This window comes from Zonotrichia albicollis, chromosome 14 (genome assembly GCF_047830755.1).
Source record: "Zonotrichia albicollis isolate bZonAlb1 chromosome 14, bZonAlb1.hap1, whole genome shotgun sequence".
NCBI classification, from domain to species: Eukaryota; Metazoa; Chordata; class Aves; order Passeriformes; family Passerellidae; genus Zonotrichia; species Zonotrichia albicollis.
In genome coordinates, this window is record NC_133832.1 from 5,896,110 (window position 1) to 5,913,074 (window position 16,965).

The window sequence follows — 16,965 nt, forward strand, 5'->3', positions numbered from 1 at the left end:
CATTTCCTGGGATTTTGGGGTTGCAGGGCTGATGTTGATGGGCTCAGGTTGAGATAAAGCAGTGGCCTGGTGAAGTCTGGCCTGCAGCAATGGCCTCAGCTGCCTGCCCAGTCAGCCCACAGGGAGGACATGGGCTGGTGGGGACAGCAGGGCACAGGCAACCGAGCAGCCTGGCAGGGGCTTCTCGCTGGGGCTGCATTCACTGTCAGACGTTCGCCCACACCAGAGATCTGCTTCATTTCCCCGACGCTCCTCGCAACAGCAAACAGCTCCGCGGTGCTTCCCCTCTCCTGCATCTCACAGAGAAAATGGAGAGCGGTGAGAATGCAGCCAAGGCAGGGAGCAGGGAGCTCACAGCCGGCATCTCCAGCATCTGCCACATGCCCATCCCACCCTGACCCTGCGCTCCCGCCCGGCAAAGGTGCAGGCACGGGAACGCCCTTGGGTCGGGCCAAAGGCACACTGGGAAAGAGGAAAAAACACTTGAGAGAAGGACGGAGAAGCAGCCAGCCGGTCGCCACGCTGGCGGCACAGCCCGCCTTTCTCTGCCAAATGCCCCAGAGAGCTCCATGGATCTGTGTGGCACTCGAGCCGTGGGTTATGGACACACACGGATGCATCTTCTTGTGCAGCAGGGAGGGCTCCTCACACCCCGACAGGGCGTTCCTGCCGGAGCTGTGCCCTCCGTGGGACACAGGGAGGGGACCGGGGCATCTCTGGCCTCAGCCCCGCCGGGCTGGAGCGCAGACCGGCCCTGTCAGGCTCAGAGGCACCGCACACACCGCACACAGCCGGGGCAGCAGTGACCCCTGCCAGCGAGCTCTCCTGCTCACCGGGGATTGCGGGGCACGCATGGAATGCCTGTCCTCTGAGGCAGCTCCTCGCACTCTCCATCATATCAGGACCTGCTGTTGCTCCGTGTCAGCTGTCAGGCCGAGGCAGGGCAGAGCTCTGAGCTGAGGAACGCCTCGGCGGGCGGGAGGGATGCTCGGGGCCGGGAGGGATGCTCGGGGGAGGGAGAGATGCTCGGGCGGGCGGGAGAGATGCTCGGGCGGGCGGGAGGGATGCTCGGGGGAGGGAGAGATGCTCGGGCGGACGGGAGGGATGCTCAGAGGCGGGAGGGATGCTCGGGGGAGGAAGGGATGCTCGGGCAGGCGGGAGGGATGCTCGGGGGCGGGAGGGATGCTCGGAGGCGGAGGCGGAGGGGCGGCCCCGCACTGGCGGTGACAGGGATGGAGTCACAGCGGCTGCGGAGCCGCGCTGGGGAGCGGAGAGGGTGGCAGGCGCAGAGCTCTGCTCATCAGCGGCATTGTTCCTCTTTCCTTTATCTTTACAGCTGGCTGCTCCCTGCACGGAGGATGAAAGCGGCGTTTGCGGAGGGCAGCAGCCTCCTCGGCAGCCTGGGAGCGCAGGCGAGTGACACCGGCCACAGGAGCGTCCTCCTGAGTCTTCCCGCAGCTCATGAGCCCTGAGCAGCCCTGCTGAGGCAACCACAGGGCTCGGGAAAAGGCTGGAATGAAGGATTCAGCAAATAAAACCCCACGAGCCCCAGAACTCAGGCAGGGTTTTGCCTCTATTAGCCTCAACAGGGCTTTTTATCTGGCAAAGTCCCTTTGCTCTTGCCCCGTTGAGAGCTGAACATCCACTTTGCCACGGAGAGATGTTTTCAGCCCACCAAGCCTCAACAGGAAGCACATGTTGCTGCTGTATTTACCGGCACCTCTTCCTTTGTAGCAGCCATTTGCACGCTGCAGGGCTCTTCAGAGCACACCCATATCCTTGCCAGCAGGCAGAAATTTCCTGTTCCTGGAAGCATTTGTGTGGAGAGGCAATCTATTTGACATGCATCTTCCTGGCTGAAGCAGGTCATGGTAGCTTTTGCTCTGTTAACATTGCTGTGGAGAGCTGTGGGCAGGGGAGAGGACAAAGCCAGGGCAATGGAAAACTTATTTACATTGCTGGATGCAGTAAGGGAACTGCACTCAGTTCAGGTAGGAAAAGTCACTTCATTGTGTTGCCTTTCATCAGTGGCAGGGAGTCCACTAGAGCTCTCATTCCTGGGCTAATGGCACCAGGGTGGCAGCTGGTGCTCCCTCTGCCCTGACATTAACTATCATCAACTTATAAAAGCTTCCCTGGCTCTTCCAAATGCACTTTGCCAGCTCAGGTATTTTTGTGAAACCTGCTTTGGAAATGCCTGTGGCATAAAAAGCACACACTGAAGGCTGGAAAGCAGCAAGTCCCCATGGAGCAGGGCAGGAGCTGGGTGTGTAGGTGTTGTGCAGCCCTGGTGCTCACCCGCATGCTGTTGCTGTTGAGAACCGATACGGGATGTGATGCTGGCAGGAGCTGAGGTGTCCTCAGAGCTTCATGCAGGAGTGAAGGAGGAGAAACAGGGCCTGTGCTGTGGTCCAGCAGCACAGCCTGCCCCAGTCTCCTGGGGAACTGCTGGAAATTCTTCCCTCTGTCAGGGCCAGGCCTGTATTCAGCAGTGAAGGTGACATCCTGGGAAAGGCTCACCACTGTGATGAAGAACTCTGCATCCCAGCACAGGGGCTGCTGCAGAGCAGCTCTGCTCGAGCCTGCAGCTCTCCAGCACTGCTTGGCTCCAATTTGCAGAAAAGCTGCTGGGTTTCTGCAGAAAGCCAAGTTTCAGGCAGGACTACAGGCATGGCAATACCTGGCACTGAACACTACCATCCGCACAGCTTTTCACCTCCAGCTCCCTGCTCTGCCTGCAGCCATGCTGTGAAATGACCATCCTCTGGGATGGAGGAGGTTGCAGATGAGAGCCCTGCCAGAGCACAGAGCTCCCAGAGTCCCAGTCTGCCTACCCACTGTTCCTCCATCTCAGGGCAGTGACCCCCTGCTCAGGGCTGGCAGCTGCAGCCCCTGCACATGGGTGACCCCTAAAGCTCCAGCACCTGGCACCAAGGACTGGCCCCATGCTGCCACAGGCTAGGAAAGAAGGAGGCTGGAAAGAATAACAGGAATTATTTCAGGTCTGGAACAACCTGCCTCAACAGCAAGCGAGTGAAGAAGCCAATCTGTTTAGTTTATCTAAGGGAAAGTTAAGAGGGAACTTAGATGCATCTATAAATACCTACATGTTGGGAACATTCTGATTGCCAAGGTCCTTCATCCTAGCAAACAAAGGCAGCAAAATTTCCTTGCTGCTGGGAGCTAAACCAAGAGAAATACAGGCTAACAGTAAAATACAGATTTTTAATGTGAAGGATAAATAATCATCAGGCCAGCCAGGCCAGGGACAGAGCAGATTCCCCATTGCATGAAGCCTTACAATCCAAACTACATGTCTGCTGCTAAAGGAGACATTGCAACTCAGCCAGACATTTGGGGCTGAATGCAAGAGCTGCTGTACTTCATGGCCTAGGACAGTTAGGAAAATCCCTTAAAATCACAACAGAATCTGTTCCCAATTGCTCAGGCTCTCACCCCCTCATGGGTTTTGCCCTGTGATTCCCCTGTGGTGGTGTTTCCCACCCACGGGCAAATGGAAATCAGCAGCCAAGCTCATCTTGTCATATCCAGAAAACCACTGTCTCGCCCTTCAAAAACTGCTAAAGATATGGTGAATGATTGAAAATGCAGAGAGAAACAAGAGAAAAGGAGAAAATTAAACAGTAAGAGAAAAAAATGGGGTGTTACCCATTTTATTGCAGTCCAGAAAAAGAAGGGAAACATTTAAAAAAGGACAGAAGAGAGGCAGTGCAATTTTTGTATTTAAAATACTTTGGAAGAATACTTAGACTTAGCAAACAAGCATTATTTCAAACTTTGCCAAGAAAAACAACATTTTCATATAATTTTAAATCTGTGGTGAGCTCCATTCTTCCTGGCCACTTCATCCTTCCCAAAAGTGCATTTTGCCCTTCACTCATCCCTAAAACTCCCCTCAAATGCGTAGCCCAAAGGATTTTCTTGCACCAGGTGGAGGCTGAGCTTTACGATGCACATCCAAACAAATGGTGTTTCCAAGTAAATAAGACAGCAGAGAAAAGCTCCCGGGAAGCTGAGGAACGGACCTGCCATTTAAGAGCTCGGAGAAGAAAATATGGAAATCTGCAACGTGGGAGCGTGCCAGCGCCGGGGGCGAGAGGGACGGGCCTGGGAGGATTTCCAGCTCCAGCAGCCTCGTTATTCCTGCGCCACATCCACCTGCCCTCCCAGCCCTCAGGGCTCACACCACGGCTAAGGCAAGGGGATGATTTCAGCGCTGTCCAGCCCCTGGCACAAGTGACTGCTCCATTTTCTGGTGAGGGCATCAGCAGGACAGCCAGGAGGACACCCTGGCAGCCCCAGGGGAGGGACCGAGAGCGCGCGGCTCCGCGCTGTGCCCTCAGTGCCACGCAGGGCGGGAGGCGGCGTGGGGCGCACAGAGGCTCACCTGGGGCAGGGTGCTGTGAGAGCTGAGCACCAGGCTGCACACACTGGCTGGTGCCTCTGTCCGCCGTGCTGTCACCCTGACCAGCCGTGGCGCTGTCCCCGCAGCGCTGTCCCCCGCGGTGAGCCTCTGCTCACGGTCCCAGGAGCAGCCCTGAAACGAGACAAAGCGGGGGAACACATGGGTAGGGCAGAGCAGCTGCCTCCAGGCTCTGCTCTGCTGCTGGAAGGGCCAAAAGGAGCTTTTCCCCATGGTGCCTTTGGTGGGCATCCCCCATCTCATGTCAGCCTGCCTGGCTGGGTCACTGCAAGCAGCGGTGGAGGTTTGCTGGCCCCAGACACTGGGACTGTGCCATTGCTGGGTTGCATTTCACGTTTCAGCAACACAAGACACCTCAAACACATTTTTTTAGGGAAAGAATGAGGGATTGGATGGTGTCAGTGCCAGGAAGCCCTGCGACTGCATGCTTTTTTCATCCCCCTTTACAGACAAAGCACAGTGGAAGGAGCAGGGGCACTGCTCACACCAGCTGTGCAAGGCCCACAGTTGCTTTCCCTGCTTGTTTCAACATTGATTTTTCAATGCCCTTGTTCAATCTTGGGGATTCACAGACTGGCCTGGCCACAGAGACTGGTGGCTGTTGACAGCAGAGTTCACTGTTGGGTGGATCAAGGCTGCAGGACACCCAAAAAAACCAAAGCAGGATCCCACTGCTTATGGCATAACAGCACTAAAAATTTGTTCTTAAACACATACTGGAGTTGCAGGTTTCATTTTAACTAGAGGGACTGGCAATGTGAAGGGGGTCAAGAAATAATGGGACTAAAGTGGCTCCTGAGTCAGAGGAACTCAAATATCTCCTGCAGTGATTGTGGGCTGTTTTGTCCTCCTTGTTCTTGATGCCCAAACTCCTTTAAAGTGTTCTTCCTTAGATGATATCATTCAGCTCCATCTTCCCTGTGTGACACTTAAATTTGGAGTACCCCAGGTATATGATGGGAAGCCAGTTCAATCTCTGAGGCAGAAAATGGTGTTTATCTGATAAGGTTATTTCACTGAAAGGAGGAATCCCTGAATTTTTGCATTTCTGCACAAGTGTTTCCCTAGATTAGGGGGATCAGTGAGTAGGGGATGGAGACAGTAAGTGGGGGATGGAAAGAAGCCCTGCAAAGACATGAGGCAATTTTATTTACCTTGGTGCCTTTGAGATAACTGAGACCCTACTGCTCAATTCCTGCCTCTCCACCTGGTGCTCTATCTTTTAAAATGCTGTTGAAAATTGAGGAGAATGCAAATAAGAGAGACACAAGTTATCTGAAAGCTGGGGAAAAAATCCTGAAAAGGGAAACTTGAAAGACTCAACCTACTTCACTTATCAAAAGTGGCTGGATCAGAGAGCTGAAACGCCTCCATGGGAGACAGTGTCAGACAGGAGCAAATAATCCAGCTGCAACTGCCGAGCAGGAGCCAGAGCTGGAGCTGTTCACATTATGAGTAATTCAATTAACACTTGTGAACCAGAGAGGTTGCCTCATTAATGAGACAAGCTATCACAGAGAATGTGGGAACAGCCTGGATGTGAGCTGGGCAGGGGTGGTGGCCAGCAGCCCCTGTGCCCCCTGAGTCCCTCTCAGCACAGGAGTGTGCAGGGTCTGGCCCTGCAGCACCTCGAGGGTGGCTCTTACCTCAGGCAGGGTTTGGGGCTCTCTGGGTGTGACTGTGGAGCTGGGCTCGCTGTCCCCAAGCTGTTCCCTGGCTGTGCCATGACGTGAATCCAGACTCGGAGACTGCTCGGGTGCAGAGCGCAGCGTGAAATCGTAGAATTCATGGATATCTGCAAAACAGCAGGAGGAACAGCCTCAGGACCAGGGGGCAGCCTGATGCCTGACAGCAGCCTCTGTGGGGTGCAGCACCTGTGACCTCCACTCTGCCCCCAGGCTCTGAGCCCTCTGGGAGAGGCTGGCACCCTGGGACAGGGCTCTGCTAGCCCCCTGTGCTTGCTGTGTTGCTCACCCCTCACCCTGTGCAAGGCAGGAGGTGTACTGAGGTGCCTGGCTCACTGTGCAGTGCCCATGGCTCTGGAAGGCATAGGAATGTCCACGGAGCAGTCCACAGGGACTAAGAGCAAACCCTGCTCAGCAGCATCAATCCAACACCCAGCCCATCCTGCTCTCCTCCAGGCTGTGCCAGCCCCAGGCATGGTCCCTGTCCCTGCTGCTCTGACACGCCTCCTGCACCAGGCAGCCCCTGCCTGCCCTGACTCTGATGGGCTATTCCCTCCCCCAGCCTGTGGAGGGGCTCCTTCCCAGAGGACAGGCAGAGAAGCCACAGGGCACTCAGTGTACAAGCTCTAAAGCTGATGAGTACAGCTCTGTTAGCCCCAGCTCCCTCCCTGGTATCTTCCCTCTTCCACCTGCACACTGCCACAACAGATATGAGCCCACAACTCTCATTCTGGGCTCCAAGGACCTGAGTCTGCTGCTGTAAACCACAGTAGCTCTAAAGAGAGGCATGAAATGGGGTAAGCCAGCCCCCACTGCTCCAGAGATACTTATGGGGTGAGACTGGGACCTGAGAGCAGGTAAAGCTCCAGAGGTGGGAGCCCAGCCCCTCTCCTAGCCCAGCCAGGAGGATTTTACCCTCTCCAGGTCACACACAGAGGATTCCAGGGAGCAGAAGGGCTGCAGTGGGCTCTGCTCCTCCCTAAGGAAACTCCCACTGCTGCACACTCAGGCACTGCTGGCCCCTGGCAGCTCCCAGTTATCTCCAGAGCCAGCACCTCCACAGTGGTCAACATATCCACTGCAGAAGTGTTTAATTTCAAAAAGGAAACTACATCAAAAGTGAGAACCTGTTTTTATGAAGAAACTGAAAGGGGTAACAAAAACTTGTGGGAGGCTCTGAGCCTATTTAGAGAGACCCACTGGGACATCAGAACAGACATGGAGTGTCTGGCTGGAGGATACTGTAAAGGCAAAAGGGAGGAAAGCAAGGCTTTACTGCAGAGGAAAAGAGGCTATTGAAAATGAGAAGACATTCATCTAAACTGCTGAAGCTGCATCTAAATGAGAAAACCAGAATGGATGGTAAATGCTGTCAGGTTAAAGGTAAAGCTCCAAGAGGTCAGCCAAAAGAGTTTGGTAAACGCCTTCCAAATGCCATAAAAAAAAGTCATAAATCCCTTCAAGCACCTGGGAAACAGGAAGCCTGGCAGAGCCTGCAGGGCCAAAAAGTCAAGGCAGCATAAATGAGCACTTGAAGCAGGAAAAGACACAGCAGGAACCTGAGATTATTTTCTGTACCTGCATCTGCTGTGGAGGAAGCTGGAGAGCCCCACTTCTGTGAGTGACTCCAGGGGCAAGCTGTGGCTCTGAGCTTGAGGGGGATGTGGCCACTGCCATGGCACTCCCTGGGAGCTCAGGGATGAAGCACCTGCACTTGCCCTCCAGTATGTGATTTCTCACCTGAAACTTTGCCACAGCCTGGCATCACGAGGTATTAAACACCCACATCACAAAGACTTCAACAGGAAATCTGGTGAGCACTGGCAGTGCAAGCAGGGACACGCTGGCCACTGCCTGAGGCTGGTCCCTGGCTGCAGCAGGATGCTCTCCCTAAGTAGGAACACAGTTGCAAATTTGTCTTACAGGTTCATCAGTGAAGGCCTGAGAGTGGAGGGTCTGCTGAGCAGGGATAAGATCAAGTGAGGAGGGTCTGCTGTTCTTAGTGCTGAAAAATACTGAGACCAGCTTGACCAAACTGTCAGACCCCACCACGAGGACAGGCAAGATATGGAGCAGGGAGCAGCCAGAATGTGCCCTCTGATATGGAAGTGAGAGTCAGGAGTGGTGAGAAGAAGAAATGAAAGAGCTGCTCGCACCTTTTTAGCACAAAGCATACTTTGCTGACTAATAATCTAAAAAATGCACATGACTGACAGTCAATCACTTTATGCTATAAAAGGCCAGTCACACTTTTGCACAGTGAGAGCTTCCATCATACCTCCCTGAGGTGTGTGAAGATCCTTCCCTTGGGTGGGGACACCCCTGGAGGTCACTCCTCGAGGCTGAGTCAGAGATTTGCCCTTGGTCTTTGGTGTGGGTGAGTGACATCAATCTCTACTTAGTAGTTGTTTAGCTTGCTTAAATATAATTGTTTTAATATTGCTTCAAAACAGTGCACTACAGTAGTAGTTATAGCTATTAATGTTGTTTAGTAAATAATTCTGATTAAATTCTTTTTTTTCTCTAATCCTTATCATTATAGTAATACATTTAAACAAATAATTTGATATATTTATTTAAATACATTAGGATTATCATCCTTAATCCTGTGGGACAAAGTTGTATAAAGGTTCAATTACACCTGTATAATCCTTTAGACATACATCATTGACAAAGTCTGGGGCTAAATTGGATCCAGCTGTGCCCAAGCTCCTCTCTGAGGATGAGTTTAGAAAGGAAGGGTGTCCTTTCTTCACCTCATGACTCAACAGGAGGGCTTTATAATAAACTTTGTCTGGAGCTCCCACTCTGCAGAGCAGAGCAGGGCTGCACACCCAGGCACAACTCCCCATCCTCTCTCCCAGTGTTTAACCATGTGCCCAAGCACTGCAGCAGCACATCCCTGATACAGCTGGGACAAGAGCAGCTTCAACCCCATCTTGCAGCTCCCAGGGGCTGCCTGTTCTGTGAGCTCCCAGCTGTAGGGGCAAAGCTGATATAAACCTCAGCTGCAGGCAGAGCAGCTGGGTGCCCAAGGGCAGCCCAGCCAGGCTCTGTGGCTGCCCCAGTGCATGGAGCACCATGCCACTGCCTGGCATCAGTGCCACTGCCTGGCATCAGTGCCACTTTTGGAGCTGCTGTTTTGTGCTGCCAGGCTTTGTCCTGTGCCCTGGGACACAGCTGACAACAATGGGAGGAGTGGGAGTCCCCAGATGTACCCACCACACCTGGGGCACCCCTTCTACAGCCCCCAGGCTGCCCCTGAAACCCTCCCAAACCAGACACGAGGCTGCAGCAAGCCCTCACTTCACAGCCAGAGACACTGGACTTTGTTTTCGTGCTAAAACATCTCTCCCTCTGGTTATAAAAATAATAATTGCGTAACAGGATAGCAGCGGCTTCTGGCTGCACGGATTACATTGGGAACACACAAAACTTTGCAAGAATGAAAACAGGATTTGAACAGCCCCATTGTGGGGGTGTGCTGCTGCTGGCACCCCTGTTTGTCACCCATCTGCTGCAGGAACACAGCCTGGGGCAGCCCAGCTGGCAAGGAGCCTGAAGGGCAGGAAACTTGTCCCCTGAAGCAGCCACTCTCCACCTCCAAAACCCTCAGCCCAGTTCAGGCACTTGCCAGAAGAGAGAATTGTTGCTGGCACCGGGGATTAGAGGAGTTTCAGGATTGGTGGACAGGGTTCAGGCAGCAAAGGACAGAAGTACATTTTAGGACACATGCATAGCATTAAGATAATATAAATATATGCTGGTTTCTCTCATTTCTTATGAGCATCACAAATAAGTCTGCCTCACTGTGCACTTTAAGAGCAGCACTACCTGAAAAGCCTCCATAAGAGGACGTTGTAGTAGCAAAAGATGAAGCTGCATGTTCTGTCTCACAGCCCAGTTTCTGTCTGATGACATGTAAATCCATTCTGGATCTAATAAGGAAATGTAACTCAAGATTTACAGAGTTTATAATTTTTGGAACAAATTTTTCCTGGGGTTAACACATCAAATAAATGTCATTAAATATTTCTACAGCACCAGCATTTATGCACTAAAGCCTTGCCCTTGTGCCAGCCAGCACATGCACTTCCAGAAAATGCCATTTCTTCCCCAATGTGTGCAGTGTCACCAGCTGCAGCACCACAGATTACCCCAAGCAGAAAGCCCAGCCTTGCAGCAGACCCATTGCCATTCACACCCATGGCTGCCACAGCAGATCTTTTCCAAGCCAGCTGCAAGTTTCCATCCTTGCTATGGGCCAATCTGCAAGAGGAGGAGTCCTCAGGGCTGGGCAGCCTCCAGATTCCTCCAGTTTTCCACGCTGGCTCCTGCAGCCACCCGGTGAAGCCATTACACCATCCCCAGCTGTGCTATTGGCAGGCAGGTCTTGCTGGGGTTTTGCACCCAGGGAAGCACTGCCTGCCCCTCCCGCCTTCACCACATCAGGATGCTCATGAGGAAACTTTTGCGGGGTGAAAGGAGCTGCAGGGGAGGATTGGGAGCCCAAACAGCTGACAGAGATCTGCACTGGCCAATGCTCAGACACAGGAGAGCAGCTGAGTCCCAGAGGATTTTTGGGAGGAGCTGCTGGCAGCTGGGACAGCTGGACTCACACAAACCCTGCCTGTCCAGCTTCTCCCACTGCACAGGGCACAACAGCCCCTTTCAGGCTCTGGGAAGGAAAGGTCAGGGAGCTGCTTTTGTGTGCAAGCCCCATCCTCCCCACCACACAAGAGACCAAGCACCTCCCTGAGGGGCTCCACGGAGCCAAGGGAAAGCGGGGTCACCATCGCCCCAGCCCAGGCTCCTGGAGCACCCCTGTGCTGGGCTGTTTCCTTGCAAGTCACGCACTTGGCTCCACAGCCTCAGACACGGAGAGAGGGGCCAGCAGAAGGGAGCCAGCACAGCCTGTTTTCCCTCTGCACAGCCAAGGAATTTCTTTTGTGCTGAGCAGGGTTTGGCACATTCCAGCAGAGCAGCTCCCGCAGCGCGGGCCGTGCCGAGCCAGCCGTGGCACCGCCGGGACAGGAGCTGTCCTGGCACGGGCAGTGTGCCCCCGGCACAGGCAGAGCCAGGGACAGGGAGGTGGCCACAGGGATTTAAAGGGCTGGGCCGTGATCAGAGGAGTCTGGCAGAACGTGGTGCATGTGCAGAGCAGTGCTGGGTATGATCACAGCGACTGACCAATCTGGCACAACACTGATGCATCCAGGACACAACAGAGACTGGGGCTTCTGGACACCCCAAACCAGCTTATTCTTAAAAAAAAAAGCATACAGAAAGTCATAAACCTGGCATTTTTCACGTGGAGTAACTTGGCAAACTCCATGATGTTTGGCACTGCTGGTAGCTCTACTATGGCCTGATGCATGTTGATGTTCTAACTCCAATCAGTCAGTGTGTGCTCCAGGAGAGCATTACCTGCAGGAGCAGGCAGCCTGAGGACAGGGATGGACCATGCTCACACATTCATCTTCCCCAGGGGCTGAAAACAGCAGGGCTGTGCTGCTGAAAGGCTGCAAGAGGAGGGAGCTCTACAGCTAAAGCCTCTCCATAGCCAGAAGCTTCTGGCATGGCATGGGGCAGTGAGATGGGAGCTCTGCACTGAGCAGTGTCTGTCTCTCCTGCAAATCCTCCTCCCACACCGAGCCAGCCCTGTGACTCGGAGCAGACTTCAGACAGAGACACAGTGGCCCACTGGGAAAAGGAGGGGTGAAAATAAAAATGAAAATAGAAATGTTCCATCATCCTTGCAGTGCTGTTACTGTGCTCCAGTGGGTTCAGACCATGGACACGAGGCAACCCAGTGTGAGCCAGCTGTGAGTGGCCACAGCAAGCACACAGCCAGACACAATGTCCATGCTGGGACAGAGACATTCTCAAACCCACACTCCAAGGGGAAGCAGGGGGAGGGAGCTGAGGGGGGGGGCGGAAGTAATTAATGCAAATTCCTAGTTTAGGTAAACACATCTAGAGAAAGGCTCGCTCTGGCACGGGGAATTAATATCCTGTTAAACCAGTTGAAAAGGTCACCAGTAAACAAGAGACACTCCCAACACTCCCTCGTGCCAGGGCTGATAGGACACCAAGACAAACGGCTGAGAGCAGGGAGCAGGGACGCTGCAGCATCCGCCTGCCAGCCTGCAGCTGCAGCCAGCTCGTGTTCTCTGCAGCCACTCTCTCTCCACAGCACTCCTGCACTAACAACAGCACCCTGCGCCTTGGGAAAGCTGCTTTGCTGCCTTCACACAGCCCCAGGGAGGACTGGCCAGCATATGAAAGCAGCCAGGGGTGTTGGGCTAATGTCAGGTTGGTCAAGGTCACAGCCCTGCTGGGGATCCCTGCCTCCAGGCTGGGGATCATTTAGAGAGCAGGTTGTATAAGTTGAGAGATAAGAAACGAGATGTACACTGGGTCCATCAGTATGGGGCCCACCTGTCCTGGGGAGTGCACCCTTGGCATATGCCTGTGCTGCTGCTGGCACAGACATTCCAGCACAAGACCTTTAAAAGGACATGCTGGGACTGACTGGAAGTCTCCAGGTGATGCTCCAACAGCAATTGAGAAAAAAGGATGGAATAAAATTACTCAGGACACAGCATTCAACTTCATTTTCAATGGAAAACCTGAAGCACAGAGGAGCTGCTGGCAACTCATCTCTGCAGGCACAGAAGTGGAACTCAGACTGCAGAGGTGTGAAGAAAAGGTGAGAGCTGCCAAGAGAACAGCGAGGGGGAGCACCAGGGCTGAGACAGCCTTGGGTCAAAATGCACTGAGAGTGAGCCACAGAGCACATGGGGCCTGGGCCTTCTTCTAAGAGTGCAGAGCCTCTGGGGAGCTTTCTCTTCCACCCCACCAGGGAAACTCAGCTTCTTTCCCAGGAGATCCAGGAACAGAAACCACCAGGGCTGCATACATTTCCCAAGACTCACAGTGACCAGAACTTAAGGAGAATAGCAAGATAGCTGTATTGCACAGAGAAGTTGCTTCGTCCAGAAAAACTTTAGCTGCATTTGTCTCAATCCGCATGGAGGGCTTTATACAGTGCTCAAAATGCCATTTTCCGGTGTCCAGCCCCAAGATAAGCCTGGCTGTTAAGTCGTGTGTGAAATGGAACTGCTGGAACAGTGTGTTTCTCACAAGTGCTGGTGGGTCTAAGCACAAGAAAGGACAGAATGCCCCAATGGAGCTTGGGTACATGCGGGTTCTCTCTTAAAGAGAGAAAAATCCAGTTTTCCTTCCTGGACACACCTGGGCTGCACTGCACAGAGAGCGCTTACAGCAGGGCAGGATCCCTTAGCAGGTGCTGGGTAGAACAGGCATGGCCTGATTGAGAAGGTGTTACCCCTTGTCCTCAGTAGACTGAGGAATGCTGTTCTCTACAAACACCCAGTGATTGCAGCCCTGCTATCTCCTGCCTAAGCCCTGGAGGGGAAAGACAGCCCAGCTCCCTGGCACTGCATGCCATGTGTTTCCACAGAATGCACTGGCATGGGATCAGGCTCCCAGGAAACCCCACTAAACACAAGGACTGCAAGGGACTGCAAGGCAGGGGCTTACCCAGCAGAGCCTGGAAGAGTTCACTTTGGAAGATGTGCGAAACTTTTCCAATGGAGGCTTTTAACTCCTGCTCCTCCGGGGACCGCAGGGTGCTTTGGTATCTGGTCAGAATTTCCACTGCCCGTTCAGTGTCTGCAGAGATGACACAGGAGTAACAAGACATTAACATTTTGGGATGCTATAGGAAGGCTCGAGTGCAGCCTGGGATAATGCCTCAAGCTGCCTTCCAGTCTGGATTTTAAAAAGTCAGACAGCCACAAAAGCAGCCTTCCTTACACACACCTGGGAAAGCCAACCCTGCTGAGAGCCACTGAGGGCCCACAGCAGAGACCTGGACAGGAGGAGAGGCAGTTCTGCCACCAACCCTGAAAATCAGGGACTAAAATCAGATTAACTCTGAACCCTGTGGCACTGGGCAGGCTGAACACCTCTGCCACCTCCCAGGCACAGAAGCTGTTGAGGAGCTGGACACATTCTGGTTGCACAGGGCTATGAATACTACTGCAGGAGCTGCAGCCTCCCACATAGGGCCAGATGGCTGCAGCAAAACTGAGCGTAGGCCCATTCACGTAGTGCAAACAGCTCAGCTACAGGAGTGGCAAAACTTGGGTTGCTACAGGGTGAAGCACAAGACGCAGCAAGCAGCCGTGGGGCAGCAGGAGACAAGTGGGACAGGAACACGATGCCTTGGGTCAGAGGAGATGCTGGTGAGGAAGGGAGCTGGAGCTGGAGGCTGCCATGAAGCAACGTTTTGGTTAATGACTGGGCTAGACATAGCTATGAGAAAAGCCTGGACCTAAAATAGTGGAGCTGTGATCTCCCTGCCTAGACACCTCCACACTTCTCTGGGCAGACAGCCAGAGCTGCCAGTGCAGCCTCGACCTCAGATGTGACCCATGTCTCCGGCAGGTGGTGAGCTCCTGTGGACCTTCAGACCATCCCTGCCCCATCAGTTGATGTTTCCCTTTGTCACCCAGGCAGACTGCAGACAAAGAGTGTCTGTGTGGGAAGGCAGGGAAGCTGTCCCGCCACTGCTGGAAACTCATCTTTTAAACCAGGAACTCATGCAGAAAGGATGACCCTGCTCATCACAGGGCTCTCGAGAATTCAGGTCATCAGACAAGGGGGCCTGTGTCTGCTCGGGTACGTGCCACCTGGTGTCCCAGCTCATCCAGCCTTCCAGCTTCTCCTCGGCTGAAAGGGAAAGGGGGTCCTCCTGCCTGTGCCACCAGCCCACACTGACTCATCATGGGAGCAGAACAGGGAAAGGAGTCTGGGGAAGCGTGAACAGCTTTGACTTAGAGCTGGGCTCCAGACTTGCTCCAGGAAAAGTAGGGACTCCCCTGAGCTTTATGGCAATCCTAACCCCGTGCTATTACTTAGAGCTTCCTTTTCTGCAAGATTAAACAGTGGCTTCAGACACTGCCCAGCACACCATAAGCAAGGCTGAGATGTCACTGCCTGGTCATTCCTGACCTTATCAGCAGAACTAAAGAAGCTCATGGAGAGCTGGGGCCACCACACCAGGATACAAAGATTGTGAACCTGGTGTAAACTTCCCACCACAGCCCAGGCTGTGCAGCAAGAGTGGCAGGCACCGCGCTGACCCCTGTGCTGCTGGCAACCCGTGCAGGGTGACAGCTGTAGCAGGACACTGCTAGCCACCCATAGCGGGTGACAGCCACCTGCAGCAGGGCACTGCTGGCCACCCGTACCGGGTGACAGCCAGCTACAGCAGGGCACTGCTGCCTCCCCATCTGGGCAAGTGCTGTGCACCCAGCGTGACAGGGAGACCACAGGACCCTTCCTACAGCTCCCATTTCTTGGTGTCCAGAGCCCATCTCCACGTGCCTCAAGGCGCATGCAAGTCCCACGTACAGGAAGCCCCTTCTGGCAGAGCCCAAACCCCCATGGCCGCTCTCCTTCCTCCCCGCAGCACGCAAGGGATCTGCAAGCAGAGCATCCCACGGCCACCCACTCTGAGCCACGGCAGCACAACGTGTCCACAGCCCGAGCAGGGCGTGGAGCGAGAGCGCCCAGTCCTGGGGTGTCAACCCCAGGCTCGCACGGCCGCCCGTGGAGGGGAGCGAGGGCGGGAGGTGCCCGGCAGGACGCGGAGCAGCGGGCGCGGTCCCAGCGCGGGTCCCGGCGGGGCAGACACTTGTTGAGCGCGGGGCCGCGATGCCCGGCGCGGCGGGCAGGGCCGGGCAGGGCGCTCCTTACCTTCCCGGCGGATCATCGCTCCGCCGTGGCCGACGGCCGCTCCGCTCCGTGCCAGCCCGCGAGCGGCCGAGCCGCCGCCCGCCCCGCCCTGCCCCGCCCCGCCCGGGCCGGCCGGAGCCGCCCCCCGCCCGCGGGCACCGCCTCCGGGAGCGCCCTGCCACCGCCACCGCCGCTCCGAGCCCGCCGGGCCGCGGCCAGGCTCGGCCCGCGCCCCGGGAGCCGCGCCCCGCCCGGCCTCCCCTCGCTGCCCGCTACCGAGGGCCCGGCCGGTTCCCCGCGCCGGCGGTGCGTGGCACGGAGCGCCGCGGAGCGAACCCGCCCCGGGCCGGTACCGTCCGGGCTGCGCCGGCTCCTTCTCCGGGCCGGCAGCGCCGCCGGCAGGGGAAGGCGCGGAAGGGAGGACGCAGGCGTGCCCGCCGCACCCCTTCGGGCTCTGTCTGCCGCTCCTCTGCTTTATTGACATAAATAGACAGCAACAAGTCAAACTGACACGGTACCCTCTCCCTGTTCGAGGCCCTGCTGCAACGGGACCGATGCCGAGTCCCAGCGCTCCCTCTGCTGCCTTGGAGCAGCAGCAGGAGCGTGAGCGCGGTCCTGCCAGCCCCTGACACCCACAACACTCAGACCTGCTCCTTCTCTTCCCCGAGCAACAGGCATGAACTGCTGCACGGAGTGCCAGGACCCTGTCCCGTGAAGATGAAGCCAGCAGCAGTAGGGACGGGATTTGTGTCCAGGATGGGAGGGTGAAGAGCTTGGCTTTCCCTTTGTCTTTTGAAAAGCCACTCCACATCCTCCTTCCTGAAATTCCTCAAGCCATGGGACAGGGCAGCCCCCAGGGGAACAGCCCTTAAACCAGGTGTCCCATCCCTGGCTGCAGAGGTGCTGACAACAGGCAGAGACAGCCCTTCCCCTGCACCAAACAGCCACCCAAATCCCCGCTCCAGTCCAAACAATAAGGGAGAGGTCTCAGCTCCAGCACTGCTGGATAAATATTCTGCCCCTAGGCCACCCCTGCAAAGCTTTAGTTCCTCGCTGCCAGTGGGCAAT

General features: G+C 55.1%; 1 protein-coding gene across 6 annotated transcripts in view; it reads right to left on the bottom strand.

The window, feature by feature from the left end:
* Nucleotides 1-16,359, bottom strand: part of DLG3 (discs large MAGUK scaffold protein 3) — a 78,154-nt gene extending 61,795 nt beyond the window's left edge. For 3 of the 6 annotated variants that reach the window (XM_074551641.1, XM_074551642.1, XM_074551640.1), the window contains exons 1-4: nucleotides 15,919-16,244; nucleotides 13,696-13,827; nucleotides 6,091-6,239; nucleotides 4,409-4,558 (exon numbers count right to left, since the gene is read on the bottom strand). In XM_074551641.1, coding sequence (XP_074407742.1) covers nucleotides 4,409-4,558; nucleotides 6,091-6,239; nucleotides 13,696-13,827; nucleotides 15,919-15,934 — 447 coding nt within the window. In that variant the 5' untranslated portion in view covers nucleotides 15,935-16,244. The other 3 variants (XM_074551650.1, XM_074551639.1, XM_074551645.1) reach the window with 3 other exon arrangements.
* Nucleotides 16,360-16,965: the final 606 nt, after the last annotated feature.